Source organism: Lactuca serriola, chromosome 6 (genome assembly GCF_051521515.1).
Source record: "Lactuca serriola cultivar US96UC23 chromosome 6, Lser_US96UC23_V15, whole genome shotgun sequence".
Classification (NCBI taxonomy): Eukaryota; Viridiplantae; Streptophyta; class Magnoliopsida; order Asterales; family Asteraceae; genus Lactuca; species Lactuca serriola.
Window position 1 is genome coordinate 89,251,535 of NC_136413.1, and position 14,659 is coordinate 89,266,193.

The following is a 14,659-nucleotide window of genomic DNA, read 5'->3' on the forward strand; positions in this document are numbered from 1 at the left end:
AAAAACCATTTTTAGAAACTTCAACTATGTAATTTTTTCTAGCAATTGTTAGTTTTTTTTTTTAATGTTAAAACCGTCGTTCTAACAAAAATAATGATTAGTTTTATAAATATCCTAAAATAAAACATAAAAACTATCGTTTGCCATCCACTTGAGATTAATTTGTATGCATCATGTATGGACTTCAATGATGAAAGTCCACCTACCTTTTGAGGTGGTCGTTTGGACAGTTACCAAAACTCCAAAAGTGGCTTGGGGTATAATATTTTCATATATATAACATTTTTTTGTTGTTATAAAATAAATCAATACATTTTATATATAACCCTTTTAGCCGATTTTATTTTTATATCATCAAGCATTATGAAATTCATAAATTGATTATATAAAGATGTCTTTGATTTTTGTTTGAGTGCTTTATAGTTTATACAAAAAATTGTTTGCTATATCATAAAGATTGCTGCAAATCAAATCAAATTAATAATTTTGGCTGACCAATCGAAATGACTGAGAATAGTTTAGGGAAAGTTATGGTTATATATTTCAACTTTTACGCAGAAACAACAATTTCTACTATTCATTTCCAAGAAAAAAAATAATGAAATTAAAAAAATCAAAGAACTAAGGATCATGCAAAAAAAAAAAAAAGCAACTGAAATCAACCGATTAGGCTTTATATCAAATGTTACCACTTATTAAAAGTTTTAGCCTATGTCAATATTTGGTCGAATGTCCAATTTATCATTATACATACCAATTTAAGTAAATTGATATCAAACTGTTCAAAACAACCTGCTGATTAAATTAACCATAGCAGTTTCACATGAGTTCACTGTCGAGATGAACTAGTGTCTAATGATAATCATTTGGTATGAAACGTTTCAAAAACAATTTGACCAATGTTTAAATATGTTTGGGGTGACTTGTAAATATCAAAATGTAACATTTAAACAAAACCAATATTACATACTATTTTAACATTTATAAGATTTTGTAGACACGAGAAAAAAGATAAAATTTCACAATTACATATCTTAAAAAGTCGAGAATGGAGTCTCGAGTATACGTTAAGAATATGTACTCGTTTCAATTTAAAATGCTTCTACGAATGGAAAAGTCTTTATTATTATTTTATGATGATTTATGAAAAGCAATATTTTTTTTGGCGTATTTTATATTTTATTAGGGTAGGGAGAGTGATAGGACTCCTCATGCCATGTTCTCCATGAGTAGTCTTTCTTCACTAAAAAACTAAAATGGCGAACTAAATAAGAATTCCATAAAAATATTGCAGGAGAGAGTACACACAAAAGCGACAGATTAAGACAAGTGAAGAAGACGACATCGCTGTCTCTCTCTCTCTCCCTCTCTCTCTAAAACATGCTTTTGGGCATCTCAACCCCCTGGCTCTTCTTTCCATTCATCTTTCGGGCCCTTTTTTGACCTCTTTATTCTAATCTTCAACAAACCCTTCAAAATCAAAGCGTTTTTGAACTGGGTTTGAAATGTATTCAGGGATTCACTCCATTTCGTTGGACGGAAGTAGTTTAGGGCATGGTGAGTTTCCTGGTCAGTTAGACGCTAACAATTTCGTTGGCGATCCGTGTTTGGTGTTGACCACGGATCCGAAGCCTCGTCTCCGGTGGACGGCGGAGCTCCATGAGAGATTTATCGATGCCGTTACTCAACTTGGTGGCCCCGATAGTGAGTATTTTATTGCTAATTTCGAGTTCCATGATTATCTTGTTCTATAATTGTTAAGCTTTTCTATTCGGTTTTGGTTACTTTATGATATAATTATATGATATAATCATGTAGCACCAGTTTATCTATTTTCCTAGGGTTTAGCGAACCTCCCAAATACATAATCTGGGACCAACATGTTACTTTTATCGTCATCAATTCATGGTGGAGTTTCATAAATAAATCTTTATCCACAATTTCATTTGGAAATCATTAGGGCTATCATCAAAAGACAAGTTGTATCTTCTCTCTCTCTTGAACAAAGGGGGAATTAAAGTAGTCATTTTGAGGTCTTACTTGCTTTTTCCAAAGTGATTATTGTTAAAATAAAAACTTGATAAAAGGTGCTTAAAGATAAGCTAGGGATGTTGCTTCTTCAAATCTAATTATTTGACCATAAAATTGGAACGATCAGCTTTTGTTAGATTATTTTGACTTGACAAATTGAAGAATTTTTTGCAGTTTGTCATTGCATGAAGAGAAGATTCTTCTCTTATTTGAATCTTGTTATATTGTGTTTAGATATTTAATGAGTTTATTTTGTTAAATAACTTATTATAATCCACTTAGCTTTTGGCATGTTGCTAACTAGTGATGTATACTAATTGCAATCTGAAACTTGGTTGGAGCTTTATTATGTATGTGGTCAATGTCGAATGTTGACTTTGCTTAATGTTTTTTGATATCATTTGTTTGATGTATGTGAATTTTGAATTAAAATGAAAATACTTGGATGAAATTGCACAAAGTCAATAATTTCTCACAATAGATGTTTCTTATGTGTATTTTAGAAGCAACTCCAAAGACAATCATGAGGACAATGGGCGTAAAAGGCCTCACCCTTTATCATTTGAAGTCACATCTTCAGGTTTCTCAAATTCACTACTTTCAAATATACTTTTTTTTGTTGCATTTTGCATATAGGTGATTATGTGATGTTGAATTATCAGAATCGGAATCAGATAATATTTGGATGTGTTTCTGCTGTTTGAAGTTGTAATAATAATTAATAATTAATAATTAATAAATAATCACTTCTGAAACATGTAGGAAACTATGATTAGTCACGGAAGTAATAGTTAAACAAGGGCATATAAGTAATTTTACTCTACCATAAGCCAAAGTAGGTTAACCAAACCTAAAAAACTTATGTTATTTGATCTTGCAGAAATACCGGCTGGGGAAACAATCTTGCAAAGAGTTAACAGAGAATTCAAAAGATGGTAATGACTCTATGACCCCTGGTATTTCCATATATAAAGACCAAAATACCCTCGTTATTATATATAATATATTGGTATTTATTTATTTTTTAGTTACAAAATCTTGATTCTCTAATAATGGACACGGTTGGATTTATAGCATCTTGCATTGCTGAGAGTCAAGACACGGGTTCATCCACAACATCGTCAACAAGAATGATGCCACAAGATTCAAATGAGTATGTTGAATTTAGGGTTTCATTTTCATTTTCAAAAAAAAAAAAAATGTTGAATTTAGGGTTCTTATTTCTTACCTCATTAATTGTTTGTTTTACAACAGTGGCTTTCAGGTTACAGAAGCTTTGAGAGTGCAAATGGAAGTCCAAAGAAGATTACATGAACAACTAGAGGTTAGTTTTTTGAATTTAAAAACTTAATACATTTGGATTCCGAATTTACTTTTTAAAAAAGTTTTTCATAAAATCACGTAATAGCTATTCTATTTTGTCAGTTTTTAAACCTATTTTTTATCATATATGTTAAAATCTAACTAGAGTTAAAAACTTTGTTTACAAGTTGAGAAATTTCACAATAATGGAAAAATTGTGAAACGATGTAATAAAGTAATAATTTTCAGGTTCAACGTCGACTACAGCTTCGAATAGAAGCACAAGGGAAATATCTTCAATCAATTTTGGAAAAAGCATGTAAAGCTCTAAACGATCAAGCAGTTGCAACAGCTGGATTAGAAGCAGCTAGAGAGGAGCTTTCAGAGCTTGCAATCAAGGTAGCCAATGATTGTCCGCCATCTGTCATCCCAATCCCTTCATTTCCAGAAGTTGCTGCTTATCTTGAAAATGGAATCGCACCCAGTGTTGACAGCTGTTTGACATCAAACGGGAGCCCAGTTTCGCCAGCTGTTCTTAAGAAGAGACAACGAGCCATGTTTAATGGTGGAGATTCTTTGCAGTCGAACAGAATGGATGATGTTTGGATCGCTTAAGTTAATGCTTTCAATTTCTATTTTTTTTTTTTTTTTCTGTTTTGCTTTTGTTCTATCTTCAATTTGGGATCACCGATTGTTCTCGATCATTTGTAACCTTAGTTGTTGTGAATTGCAAAACAAGAAATTGTTTGTCTTCAATCGATTTGGGTTCTATGGTTTTTGTTTTGTGGGTCTCATTTTCAGTGGAAAGAATTATAAAATGAAATGGGTAAAGCGAATTTGACATTAAGAATGAAATGATTACGATGAAGAATGTGGTTTAAATGATATTAGTGGGGGCGTTGTAATATCTTCCTCCACCTTCGAGATTTGAATCAGGGAAGAATTTTTAATTCAAAAGTTGGAAGACCATTGTCGTTTCGCTTTTCTAGAACCAGATTCTTTCATCTTTATCCTCTTTTTCCCCTCTTTATGTAAGCATTACTTTGCTCAAACAAATCTATCAGTTCGACAGTTCCTCCATCTCTCTTCAAATAATCGACGCTTCAATGGGTAAGTATCTTCATTTTCATTAACTGAATTCTCTTTTGTTTAACTGTCTTGCTTCTGTTCTCAATTGGGTTTCGCTTGTTACTAATTATAAACCTGAAACCTACGAATCTAAAGTATGTTTGATGCCCACCAAGTGTTTGATCTTTTGTCTGAACGATCTTCCCATTATGTTCATTGATTTTGCCACCCTATAGAACTTCAAATGTTAAAATCAATAGATTCATCGATTTATAGGCAGCTTTCTTAGCTTTCTTATTAACTAACTGAAAACCTGAAATGAAAATGTCAATCTAGTGCTAAAAATCTGATCTAGGTTAGTGATCTGAAATGGTGATTTATGAATCCGTTTTCTTAAAGGTACACCTCAAACACTCACTTCCATCAAGTCATTATCGAGTAAAGTTGGGGGTATGCTATGTTGTTGCAATTCAGTGAATCGGTATGAGAGGTTGGACAATAAACTTGAAAGAAAAATGATGGAGGTCAAGCAAAGTAGCTTACAAGGACAAACCAGTTTTAGATCTATCAACAGCATAATCTTGAGGTTCCCTCGATTCAAAGAAGGATTAAAGGAGATTCGAGGCGTTTTTGAACTATATGGTAAGTTCATCAAGATTTTCCCTTATACCTTGTGAATCCGTTTAACACCTCAATACCGAAGTTACAGACTACCCCACTAACATATTCACCAACTTAAAATCATGATTAAAGTTATTGGTAACACACATAGATACATAGATCTAATGTTGTAAACTACTCCAATAACCTTTAGATCAACCTAAAACCTTGATAAAAGCTATTGGTAGCCCATATAGATCTATGTAATATTCCAACATTAAAGTTACTGGATGAGTATAATACCACGTGGATCGACTTTTAAAGTCTTCTATTAGACTAGCCCAAAATCTATAAATCAACTTAAAACCATGATAAAAGATGTGTTTGGCATAAAACTTTTGAGAACTTTTGGGTGTATTCTATATGGAACTTTTAACAGTTTTTAGTAGCTTTTAACTTTTAAATTTTAAGAAAAAACTTGAAAAGAAAAACTTCTTTGGTTAGTAAAAGCTTTTGGCTTTTATTTTAAATAAAAAACTCATAATCGAAAAACTATTTCAAGTAGCTTTTGGTTTTTATCTAATTTTACACCTTTTATACCATTAATTTTACACCTTTAAAAGTTAAAAAATTCTTTTGCCGAACACTTCTACGCAATTAAAAGCTACAACTTCTGGCTTTCATTGAGTTTTGCCAATCACCATTTAGCTTTCAATTTTTTCGAAAAGCTCGGAAAAAAAAAACTTAGTTAGGCGGTAAGAGTTTTTTAACTTTTATTCTAAGCAACTCATCATTCAAAATCTATTTCAAGTAGCTTTTGAGAACTTTTAGTTTTTGATTTTTATGTAAGTTTATACATTTAAAAGCCAACATTTGTATTTTCTAAACACTTTTATACAAATAAAAACTATATTTTCCATCTTTCAGCTTCCCGTTAACAACTTTCAACTTTGGACCACAACTAATTTTGTTAAACAATCCCAAAATATATCGGTAGCCAATAAAGATTCATGCAACCATCTAAACCCAAACTTTTATAAAAACCCAATAAGAAATCAGATATTGGTAATTATTTATATGTGCTACATCCCAAACCCAAAGTGATATATCCTAATACTCTACATCCATCCCAAAATTATTGTCCATGGAAAAAAAATACATAAATTAAGGAAAACATTAATTATCATAAATTTTATTAAATGAAATTACAATTGTACCATTTTGTTGTATTTAATTTAATGGTAATTGTATTTAGTTTAATGATAGTTTAATTAATAACGATGAGCATGTAAAAATGATATTTATTTTTAAAACTAAAACAAACTAGAAGATAATAAAGTTGTATCTACTTTTTTTTAACCCAATTACAGAAATGGCGAGGTAAATCTGTATAATAACATTTGAACCTAAAGTTACTCGGTTTAAGATTATAATTATAGTATTCACAATTCTTACTTGGGTAATTTTTATACTTTGTAGATGAAGATTCAAATGGAACCATCGACAACGAAGAGCTAAAACGATGCTTACAGAAGCTGCAATTTCAATGCACAGATCAAGAAATCGGCGATCTTTTCGTGTCATGTGACGTGGACGATAGCAACGGGATACAATTTAACGAATTCATTGTTCTTTTATGTCTGATTCACCTTCTCGCGGGTCCTTCTTCCTCATCTCAATCGGTAACCCTTTCTTCTTCGATCTCTTACTACCGATTCTGAATGAAATCCAATTAAAAATCAAAAATCGCGTTTCAGACATCGACAGTGGGGTCCCCGGAGCTCAAAGCAACATTCGATACCATAATCGAAGCTTTCTTGTTTCTTGATAAAAATGGCGACGGAAAGCTGAACAAGAAGGATATGATTAAAGCTATGAACGAAGATGACCCGATGGAGAAATCGCCTACACGTATCACCAAAACCCGATTCAGTAATCCTATTGCTTTCAACTATTAAATGTTTTTGTGAGTTGATGCAAATTTTTGAGTTTTTGTTTTGAATAAATGCAGAAGAAATGGACTGGAATAAAGATGGGAAAGTTAGCTTTAGGGAATTCCTCTTCTCTTTGATCGATTGGGTCGGATTCGACTCCACCGATGAAGTCCCTGTAACGCCGATTTGATTCCGGTGTACGACAATGGTGAAATTATCAGGCTTTTAGACTCCAAATCCTGTTCGTGTTATATGTTTTTAGTTCATATATATTCTTATTTCGTAAAAATACAATTTGATTATTTACAATTTTTATAATATAGTTTTTGACAAAAGTGTCGGCTTGTCAACAAGAATCAAATTGTCTCTCATTTAAATTCATTCATACTCTTATGCGTAATTTTGGGCAATGAAGATCATTCATAAACATAATATGATACACAATCACAAATCAGAAACAAGAAGAGCATCCCAAATTGAATCCATGTCTAAAGACGGCATTCTACTAAGCTGAATCCCTTCTCCGGCATGTGGCGGCACCACCACTTTAACCTCCGGCCCACCTACAACCACCACGGATGCCGGTAAGCCTGCCTCAGGCAATGGCAGTGCTAAGTCATCATTACCCTTCGTGTCCACCATCTCTCTTGACATGGCTTGCAACTTTGCTTTGAGCAAAGTTGCAGTGTCGCCGTTTATTGAGTTAGCTTTTAGCTGTTTTTTTAGATTTGGGAAGTTTAAAAACGCGCAATCGCCTCTTAGAATATATGCGGCTGTATCATATGCAAATGCAGCATCTTCGGCTTTTTCAAATGTTCCAAGCCATACACGTGTCCGGTTTCTTGGTAACCGGATTTCGGCTACCCATTTTCCCCATTGCCTTTGCCTTACGCCTCTAAATAGCTTCCTTGGTGAGCATATTGGAGTACTTTCGAATGCCGTATTTAGAATATGTCTTTTGGTGTATTTCATTGGTTGAGCTCTGGTATTCAACCAATAATGATCGTTAGTTGACTTCTGGCTGATCTTTAGCCAATCTGTTGGTTGCAGATTGGCTACAACCTCGAGGTTTTGGATAAACCTCGAGGTGTTGGTGAATAAACTTGAAGATGGTATGGTGGCTTCTACGAAGCCACCAAAATCTGGTGTCAAGAAAGATAATATTGAACAATTGCTGCCATCGCTTGCTCCATGAGTGGCGGGGTTATATTGAGTGTTTGAAAGGTTGGAATCGGAAAATGTTTGTGAGCCTTCTAGTCTTTGATGAAAATAAGAAGAACCTTGTGGAAAAAGATTGTGATTCTCCATTATAATTGAAAGAGATGGGAGGTTCAAGTGGGGCAAAGATGTGAAGACTTTAAGGTAATAAGGTTTATATATAGGTTGATTACTAAAAGAAAACAAACCAACAAACCAACTATGTGCTTCATATTCTATTTAATCATAATATTTAATCATAATAAAAAAAAGGGGTGGGATAGACTTAGTTTTGAAGAAAAATGTAAATAATAAATTAAGGTTTATTAATTGTGCTGAATGAATTTTTTTTTGGAAAACCTTTTTTTTATATAAAGTAAACACAGTTCATTCACTACTTCAAAATACTTTATTTTGTTTCCAACAAAACTTGAATCATCTTAAAACTGTTTCGAGATGCCTTTCCAACTCGTTGGACAAGACATTTGATAGTTTTTAGTTATGTTATTAAATAAATCTTAAACACATCGTTTAATATGCGTACTGAATAATAAAATGAAAGAATTCATTAAACTCAAACTTGTCCAATATCTTATGTGTTATATGTCAAAGCGTTTATATATTGTTATATTTCTATTTGAAGGGGTTTTTTTTTTTTTTTTTTTTTTTTTTTTTTTTTTTTTAATATCGAAATCATAATTGAAAACAATGATAAGTATATGTTTTTGTAAATTGGTCAAAATTATACTTTGAAGCAACATTTTTGATTTTATACATAGTCTAGCGGAACTAAAAGTTGGTCGGTCTGAATCAATTTATTTAAAATCTAATATTAAAAAAATATTATCTAGAGCTGTAATTAAACATTACCTTATACAACTAGATGTTTTAATTTGATTATTACCTGAAATGATTAAATCCAAAATTCAAAATGATGTATGCTCTCAACAACCTCCAACTCAACTCCACGCAAGCATTTGTGCTTGATAAGCTTTTCTATAGACCAATGGAACTTTCACACGTCATATACACCTTGAGCCCTTTTAAGTATATACGATGACAACTTTTATCTTTGTAGTTTATCAATTCTAGTATATCCTTTTACACATTTGATTCATATTAAAATGGATAATATATATTAAAATGGATAATATATTAAAATGGATAATATAGTTAAAACAAAAATTAGCATCTTCCTAAGTGTCAAACCCATGTTAACAAAGCAACATTATATCCTTCCAGGAATACTTTTGAATTAATAATTTACATAATTTAAATACCACATGATTTACTTATACAAATCAAAACACCATTATATTATAGCAAATATAACATCAAATACAGGTTTTAAAGATTTAAGCTGACAAACATATCCAATGAAAATTTAGGGAAGATCCAACACTCTTTGATGTGTTCGATGATGTTTTCTTTTAGAAATTTTAGCATTTACTTTTTTTTGTTAGAAAAAACTTAAATTTAAGAAAAGCTTTATTTGAAAGTACAAGTTTGAATTTTTAAATTTTAAACAAAAAACAATAGAATTGTTGATTTTTAGAGTAAATTACACAAATGGTCCCTATGGTTTGGAATAATTTGCAAGTATAGTCCCCAACTTATTTTTTTAATTCGGAAGGTCCTTATTGTTTGTTATTGCTATACGTTTGGTCCCTATTGTTTGGTTTTGTTACGCGTTTGGTTCCTATCTTACGTAAAAAGACAATTATTTAAATAAGGAAAATGGTAGGGTAGGTAAGGTAAGGTGAGAGGTGGGGTTAAAGGTGTGTTTATTTAAATAAATTTAAAAAAATCAAGGGAAAAATAGATTTTTTTATGTAAGACAGGGATCAAACGTGTAACAAAAACATACAGGAGAGACCTTCCGAGTCAAAAAAATAAGTTAGAGACCAAACACACAAGTTACCCTAAACCATAAGGACCATTCGTGTAATTTACCCTCATTTTTATCCAACACCATATCTTTCTTTATTAATATATTCATTCAAAATAAATAAAGACCAAAAGAAAACATTAAATTTAAAATGTTAATAAAAAATAAAAAAACACAATTAAACAAATAACATCAAATAAAAAAATAAAACAAAATAAATAACATCAAAATAAAAAAATACAACTAGTTGCCCAAGTTGAGTATTTAACGGTTTGCAATATGTTGAGGAGTCCCAATGAAAAGTAGTGGGTTTGTTAGCAACATAATTTCCAAATAATATCTTGATTTACTTCTAGACTTTCTTGATTGGTTGGAAGATCATTTTTTGGTGAAAAATGACATATTACTAGATATTCGTCTATGAGACTTATATTGTATAATGTAATAAACGTATATTATATTTCTAACTTGTATAGATGCACTACCCATGTAGAGTTTCAAACCATAACACAACGACTTATAAGACACCAAAAGTTCATTCTATCGTCGTTCTTTGTTGATTTCTCATGCTGCCCTAAACCTTTTTCTATCAGCGTCGTTTTGATAGGTAAATGTTTTTATCAAGAGTTTATTCGGCAAATAACCAAAAAAGAGGGGTTCTTTGAAAAAAATAACCATGAAAAAACGGATTTCGGCTAATGTCATAAAAACCCTCAAGTTTTCAGGGTTTTGTCGGTTTTTGCCCAAAGTTTAATTTTATGTCCGTTTTTACCCTAACATTTTCCAAAAAAATGTTATGTTTTACCATTTTACCGGTGATGACAGGTTACCATTATATTAGCTTCGCAAAAAACCCTTAAGTTTATAGTTTTTTTTTTTTTACGTTTTTACCCTTAAGTTTATATTTTTTTTTTACACTTTTACCCTTTTTATTTTTTTTTCATATTATATGTATTCATGTAGAAAAATTATATTTATATATGAAAAAAAAATAATTAAATATTGTATTTACATTTTTTAATGTTATTTCTTTATATATATATATATATATATATATATATATATATATATATATATATATATATATGTGTGTGTGTGTGTGTGTGTGTGTGTATGTGTGTATGAGTTTTTTCTTGGATAAACCATTTAAGATGTAAAAGAAACACAAATTAATATGTTTTTAGAACCACAAGTACATATTTTTATGCATTTAAAAATGTACATATTTTTAGAAGAATAGATACATATTTATGTATAAATATGTAAAAAAAATGTATTCATACTTCTAAAAACTACATCTATAAAATACATATTCATTATTCTAAAAATATTATTTATCTTTTTAAATGGTATAACCTTGCAAACACACACACACACACCAATATATATATATATATATATATATATATATATATATAATACATTAAAAAAATATAAATATAATATTTAATTAAACATTTTTTCTTATATAAATACGATTTTTCTGCATGAATACGTAGATTATGAAAAAAATACTTAGGGTAAAAGTGTAAAAAAATTATAAACTTAAGGGTAAAAACGCAAAAAAGGATAAACTTAAGGGTTTTTTTTGCGAATTTAATATAATTGTAACCTAGAAAACCTGTTATCACCGGTAAAAAGGTAAAACCAAACATTTTTTCGAAAATGTTAGGGTAAAAATGGATATAAAATTCAACTTTGGGCAAAACCGACAAAACCCTGAAAACTTGAGGGTTTTTATGACATTAACCCTTTCGGAATCTGACCATAGGATCGGCAAAACACCCTCTGCGGATTGAGTAATCCCACTGAGCAAATGAAACACCTCTGCGGATCTTGTGTTTTTTAATTTTTTTTTTGTTTATTAATATATTTTTTTTAATCACATAAGATATTATGTGATTATTCTGTAAAAAATTTGACAAAAAAAGGATAAAAATAATGAACTTATGTTTAATATCAGTCCACAAACTATTTGGAAATCTACAAAACTGTTATCAGCGGATCAGTGTACACCTCTATACAGATCAGTGTATAAATTGTCATACCGGATAAATATTGTATCAACTCACCCCGACATTGAAAAATATAGAAATGACCTCCAATGCACCAACTTCTACGAATGCAAATATAGAAATTTGAAGATAAACTCATATTATAAATAAGAAAATGCAACTCTTTATGAAAATTGAATGAATTTGTATAAGACAAAAAAACTAGTATTCTTACAAAGTACTGTTAATTCCGCAGCAAAGTATTATTAGTGCCGCAACACTAGTTCGATTTGCATTACTATTTCATCAACTCCGTAGCAAAGTATTGTTAATTTTGCAGTACTGTTTCGTCTACTCTGTATCAAATAGTGTTTGATCTGCAATACTAATATTTTACTATAAATTTACTTTAGTATGCATATGATTTCATCTAATTTTCACCCTTTCTTTCATTAATTTTTCTGGACACCATCAAATTTTCACTCACAATGGGTTCCAGACAATGGAGCACTGAGGAGATCGTACGTCTAACACGTGTGTATATTACTGTGTACGAGAGCATCGGTGTGAATGATCCAAGTTTTTTGACCCGTTTAACTTATACCTACAACGCCGATCCTCAAACCGTTGCAGGAAACTATCGTAACATTGTTGCTGTCACAGTTAAATGGTATGAAGTAAAAACATAAATTTTGTTATTCAACGATCTTTATAACAAAACTGATGATGAACGGCTCAATGAAGACGAGGAAGTGATCTTAGAGGCGGCGAAAGAGGAATTCAAATCCATTAGCGATGAGTCGGAATTCAAGTATGAAGCCCTTGGAATCTTATAAAAGATCTCCCGTACTTTTAATGTTTTTGTAGTACGTTATTTTGATGTAGTTGGTTTTTATTAGGTTATTTAGATGTATTTGGTTATTTTAAGGTTGTTTATATGTACTGCTTTGTATAAGGTTATTTTTATTTTTATTAGGTTTTTTTCATCGTCTGCGTAATACATGGAAACAGATACAAACACTTTATTCCATAAACTACAAACACTACAAATACATGGAAACAGATAAGACAAACCTTACAAATAATAAGATAAAGAAGTAGCAAACATTACGCATAAAATACTACATTCTACATGAAATACTTGTTTTTTTTCACTACATTCCAAACGTCATCATATTCGAACTCATTTCCATCACGCTCCATCATGTAATGCTCTTTAACAACTTGTAAAAGTTCTTCATCTCATTTCCATCATGCTCCATCATGTAATGCTCTTTAACAACTTGTAAAAGTTCTTCATCGTCTACGTAAAAACTTGACATATTTTTAATATAATTATACCATCGATTGAACCATGTGACTTTTTCCTTTAATTCCATCCACTTAGTAACATCTTCTTTAAGGCGGTGTTCTCCTTCTTCCATCTCATAGTTGAACAAACCTGTTATGCGGGTCCATTCATCACCTACAAGGCAATGATGCGGAACTATTGGTGTCACACCCTCGTTAACGTTCATCCAACATTGTGTTAGGACCATCACCTCTGTTGTCGTCCATGAGCATAGAGCATCGGTTGATGTCGGTGCATTTGAAGAAGTTGGTACATTAGTGGCCATTTTAGAATAAAGGTGTGAGTTTATTGAAGAATGAATGATGATTTAAATAAGATAAATGACTCTACGGATTGACAAACAACTATGCAGACTGAGAACAGCTCTGCAGACTTGCAAACAACTCTACGGACTGACAAACAGCTCTGCGGACTGACAACAAGCTCAACAGACTTGCAAACTGTTGGAATAGTGTCTAAGGCTGCAACTATATTAGGCAAGTATTTGACCCGGTTGTGCATGGTCCTTTTGGGTTGCCTTCACCGTAGCAACTTGATAGGATGATTTATTATGAGAGAATAAATATTATTAATATATTATGGGAATAATATAAAGAATAATATATTATTTGATTAATATAAGTCATAGAATTAATTGGAATTCATTTGGTGACTTAAAGAGATTAATTAAATAAGAGGGTATAAACTGTCAATTGTTTGATAGTTAAGCTTTAGACTGTAAATCCATATAGATATACAAGGGACGGACTCTAGAAGCTAGGATAGCTTCAAAATCGTCCAATGAGTTATCTATGGAATGGATTTGGATAGCCTTAAGAGAAGATTATCCAATTAGGGTTTAGGTTGTAACCCTTAAGGAGTCTACAAGTATAAATAGACCCCATGGCTAAGGGAAATCGGCACTTCACCTAAAGTAAGAGAACCCTGGCCGATTTCCTCCCCTCTCCTCTCTCCTAAATCATCTTTCTTGCTATTGGTGTTTGTAAGCCATTAGAGGAGTGACAATTGTGACTCTAGAAGCTCCAAGACAACAAGATCAACAAGGAATTCAAAGGTATGGTTCTAGATCTGTTTCAATGTTGTTATTTAACCTAATTAGTCATTAGAAGTCTTGGATTCAAAGCATGTTTAATTAGAAAGCCTAGATCCAAGCATTAGGGTTTTGCATGCGCACATAGGAAAGTTCTTATGGCTAAAACTCATCAGTGGTATCAGAGAGTAGCTTGGTTTTCATTAAATTGTTGCTTGATTAACTGAAACCAAACTCAAAATTCGATTTTTGTGTTTCTGAGTC

The 14,659-nt window shown here is 31.4% G+C and overlaps 3 protein-coding genes across 3 annotated transcripts; 2 read left to right on the forward strand and 1 right to left on the reverse strand.

The window, feature by feature from the left end:
- Window positions 1-1,198: 1,198 nt before the first annotated feature.
- LOC145060572 (protein PHR1-LIKE 2-like) lies at window positions 1,199-4,111 on the forward strand. The gene is made up of 6 exons (XM_079008216.1): window positions 1,199-1,704; window positions 2,535-2,611; window positions 2,912-2,966; window positions 3,106-3,184; window positions 3,286-3,355; window positions 3,583-4,111. Exons 1-6 carry the CDS (start codon window positions 1,506-1,508, stop codon window positions 3,946-3,948), a joined length of 846 nt encoding a protein of 281 aa, XP_078864342.1. The 5' UTR covers window positions 1,199-1,505; the 3' UTR covers window positions 3,949-4,111.
- Window positions 4,112-4,256: 145 nt separating this feature from the next.
- Window positions 4,257-7,270, forward strand: LOC145060573 (Calcium-binding EF-hand family protein). Its single transcript, XM_079008217.1, has 5 exons — window positions 4,257-4,443; window positions 4,801-5,043; window positions 6,481-6,683; window positions 6,759-6,933; window positions 7,013-7,270. Exons 1-5 carry the CDS (start codon window positions 4,440-4,442, stop codon window positions 7,123-7,125), a joined length of 738 nt encoding a protein of 245 aa, XP_078864343.1. The 5' UTR covers window positions 4,257-4,439; the 3' UTR covers window positions 7,126-7,270.
- A 109-nt stretch (window positions 7,271-7,379) lies between these two features.
- LOC145059995 (ethylene-responsive transcription factor ERF062-like) lies at window positions 7,380-8,243 on the reverse strand. The gene has a single exon (XM_079007740.1). It carries the CDS (start codon window positions 8,241-8,243, stop codon window positions 7,380-7,382), a length of 864 nt encoding a protein of 287 aa, XP_078863866.1.
- Between the last annotated feature and the right edge of the window lie 6,416 nt (window positions 8,244-14,659).

Excerpts from the sequence above, each read along its gene's own strand:
- LOC145060573 (XM_079008217.1), top strand. Across the intron at positions 6,684-6,758 it reads CTTCTTCCTCATCTCAATCG|ACATCGACAGTGGGGTCCCC; the intron begins GTAACCCTTTCT and ends ATCGCGTTTCAG. Across the intron at positions 6,934-7,012 it reads TATCACCAAAACCCGATTCA|AAGAAATGGACTGGAATAAA; the intron begins GTAATCCTATTG and ends GAATAAATGCAG.
- LOC145060572 (XM_079008216.1), top strand. The coding sequence starts at position 1,506 with ATGTATTCAGGGATTCACTCCATTTCGTTGGACGGAAGTAGTTTAGGG. Across the intron at positions 1,705-2,534 it reads TCAACTTGGTGGCCCCGATA|AAGCAACTCCAAAGACAATC; the intron begins GTGAGTATTTTA and ends TGTGTATTTTAG. Across the intron at positions 2,967-3,105 it reads AACAGAGAATTCAAAAGATG|CATCTTGCATTGCTGAGAGT; the intron begins GTAATGACTCTA and ends TTGGATTTATAG.
- LOC145059995 (XM_079007740.1), bottom strand. The coding sequence starts at position 8,243 with ATGGAGAATCACAATCTTTTTCCACAAGGTTCTTCTTATTTTCATCAA.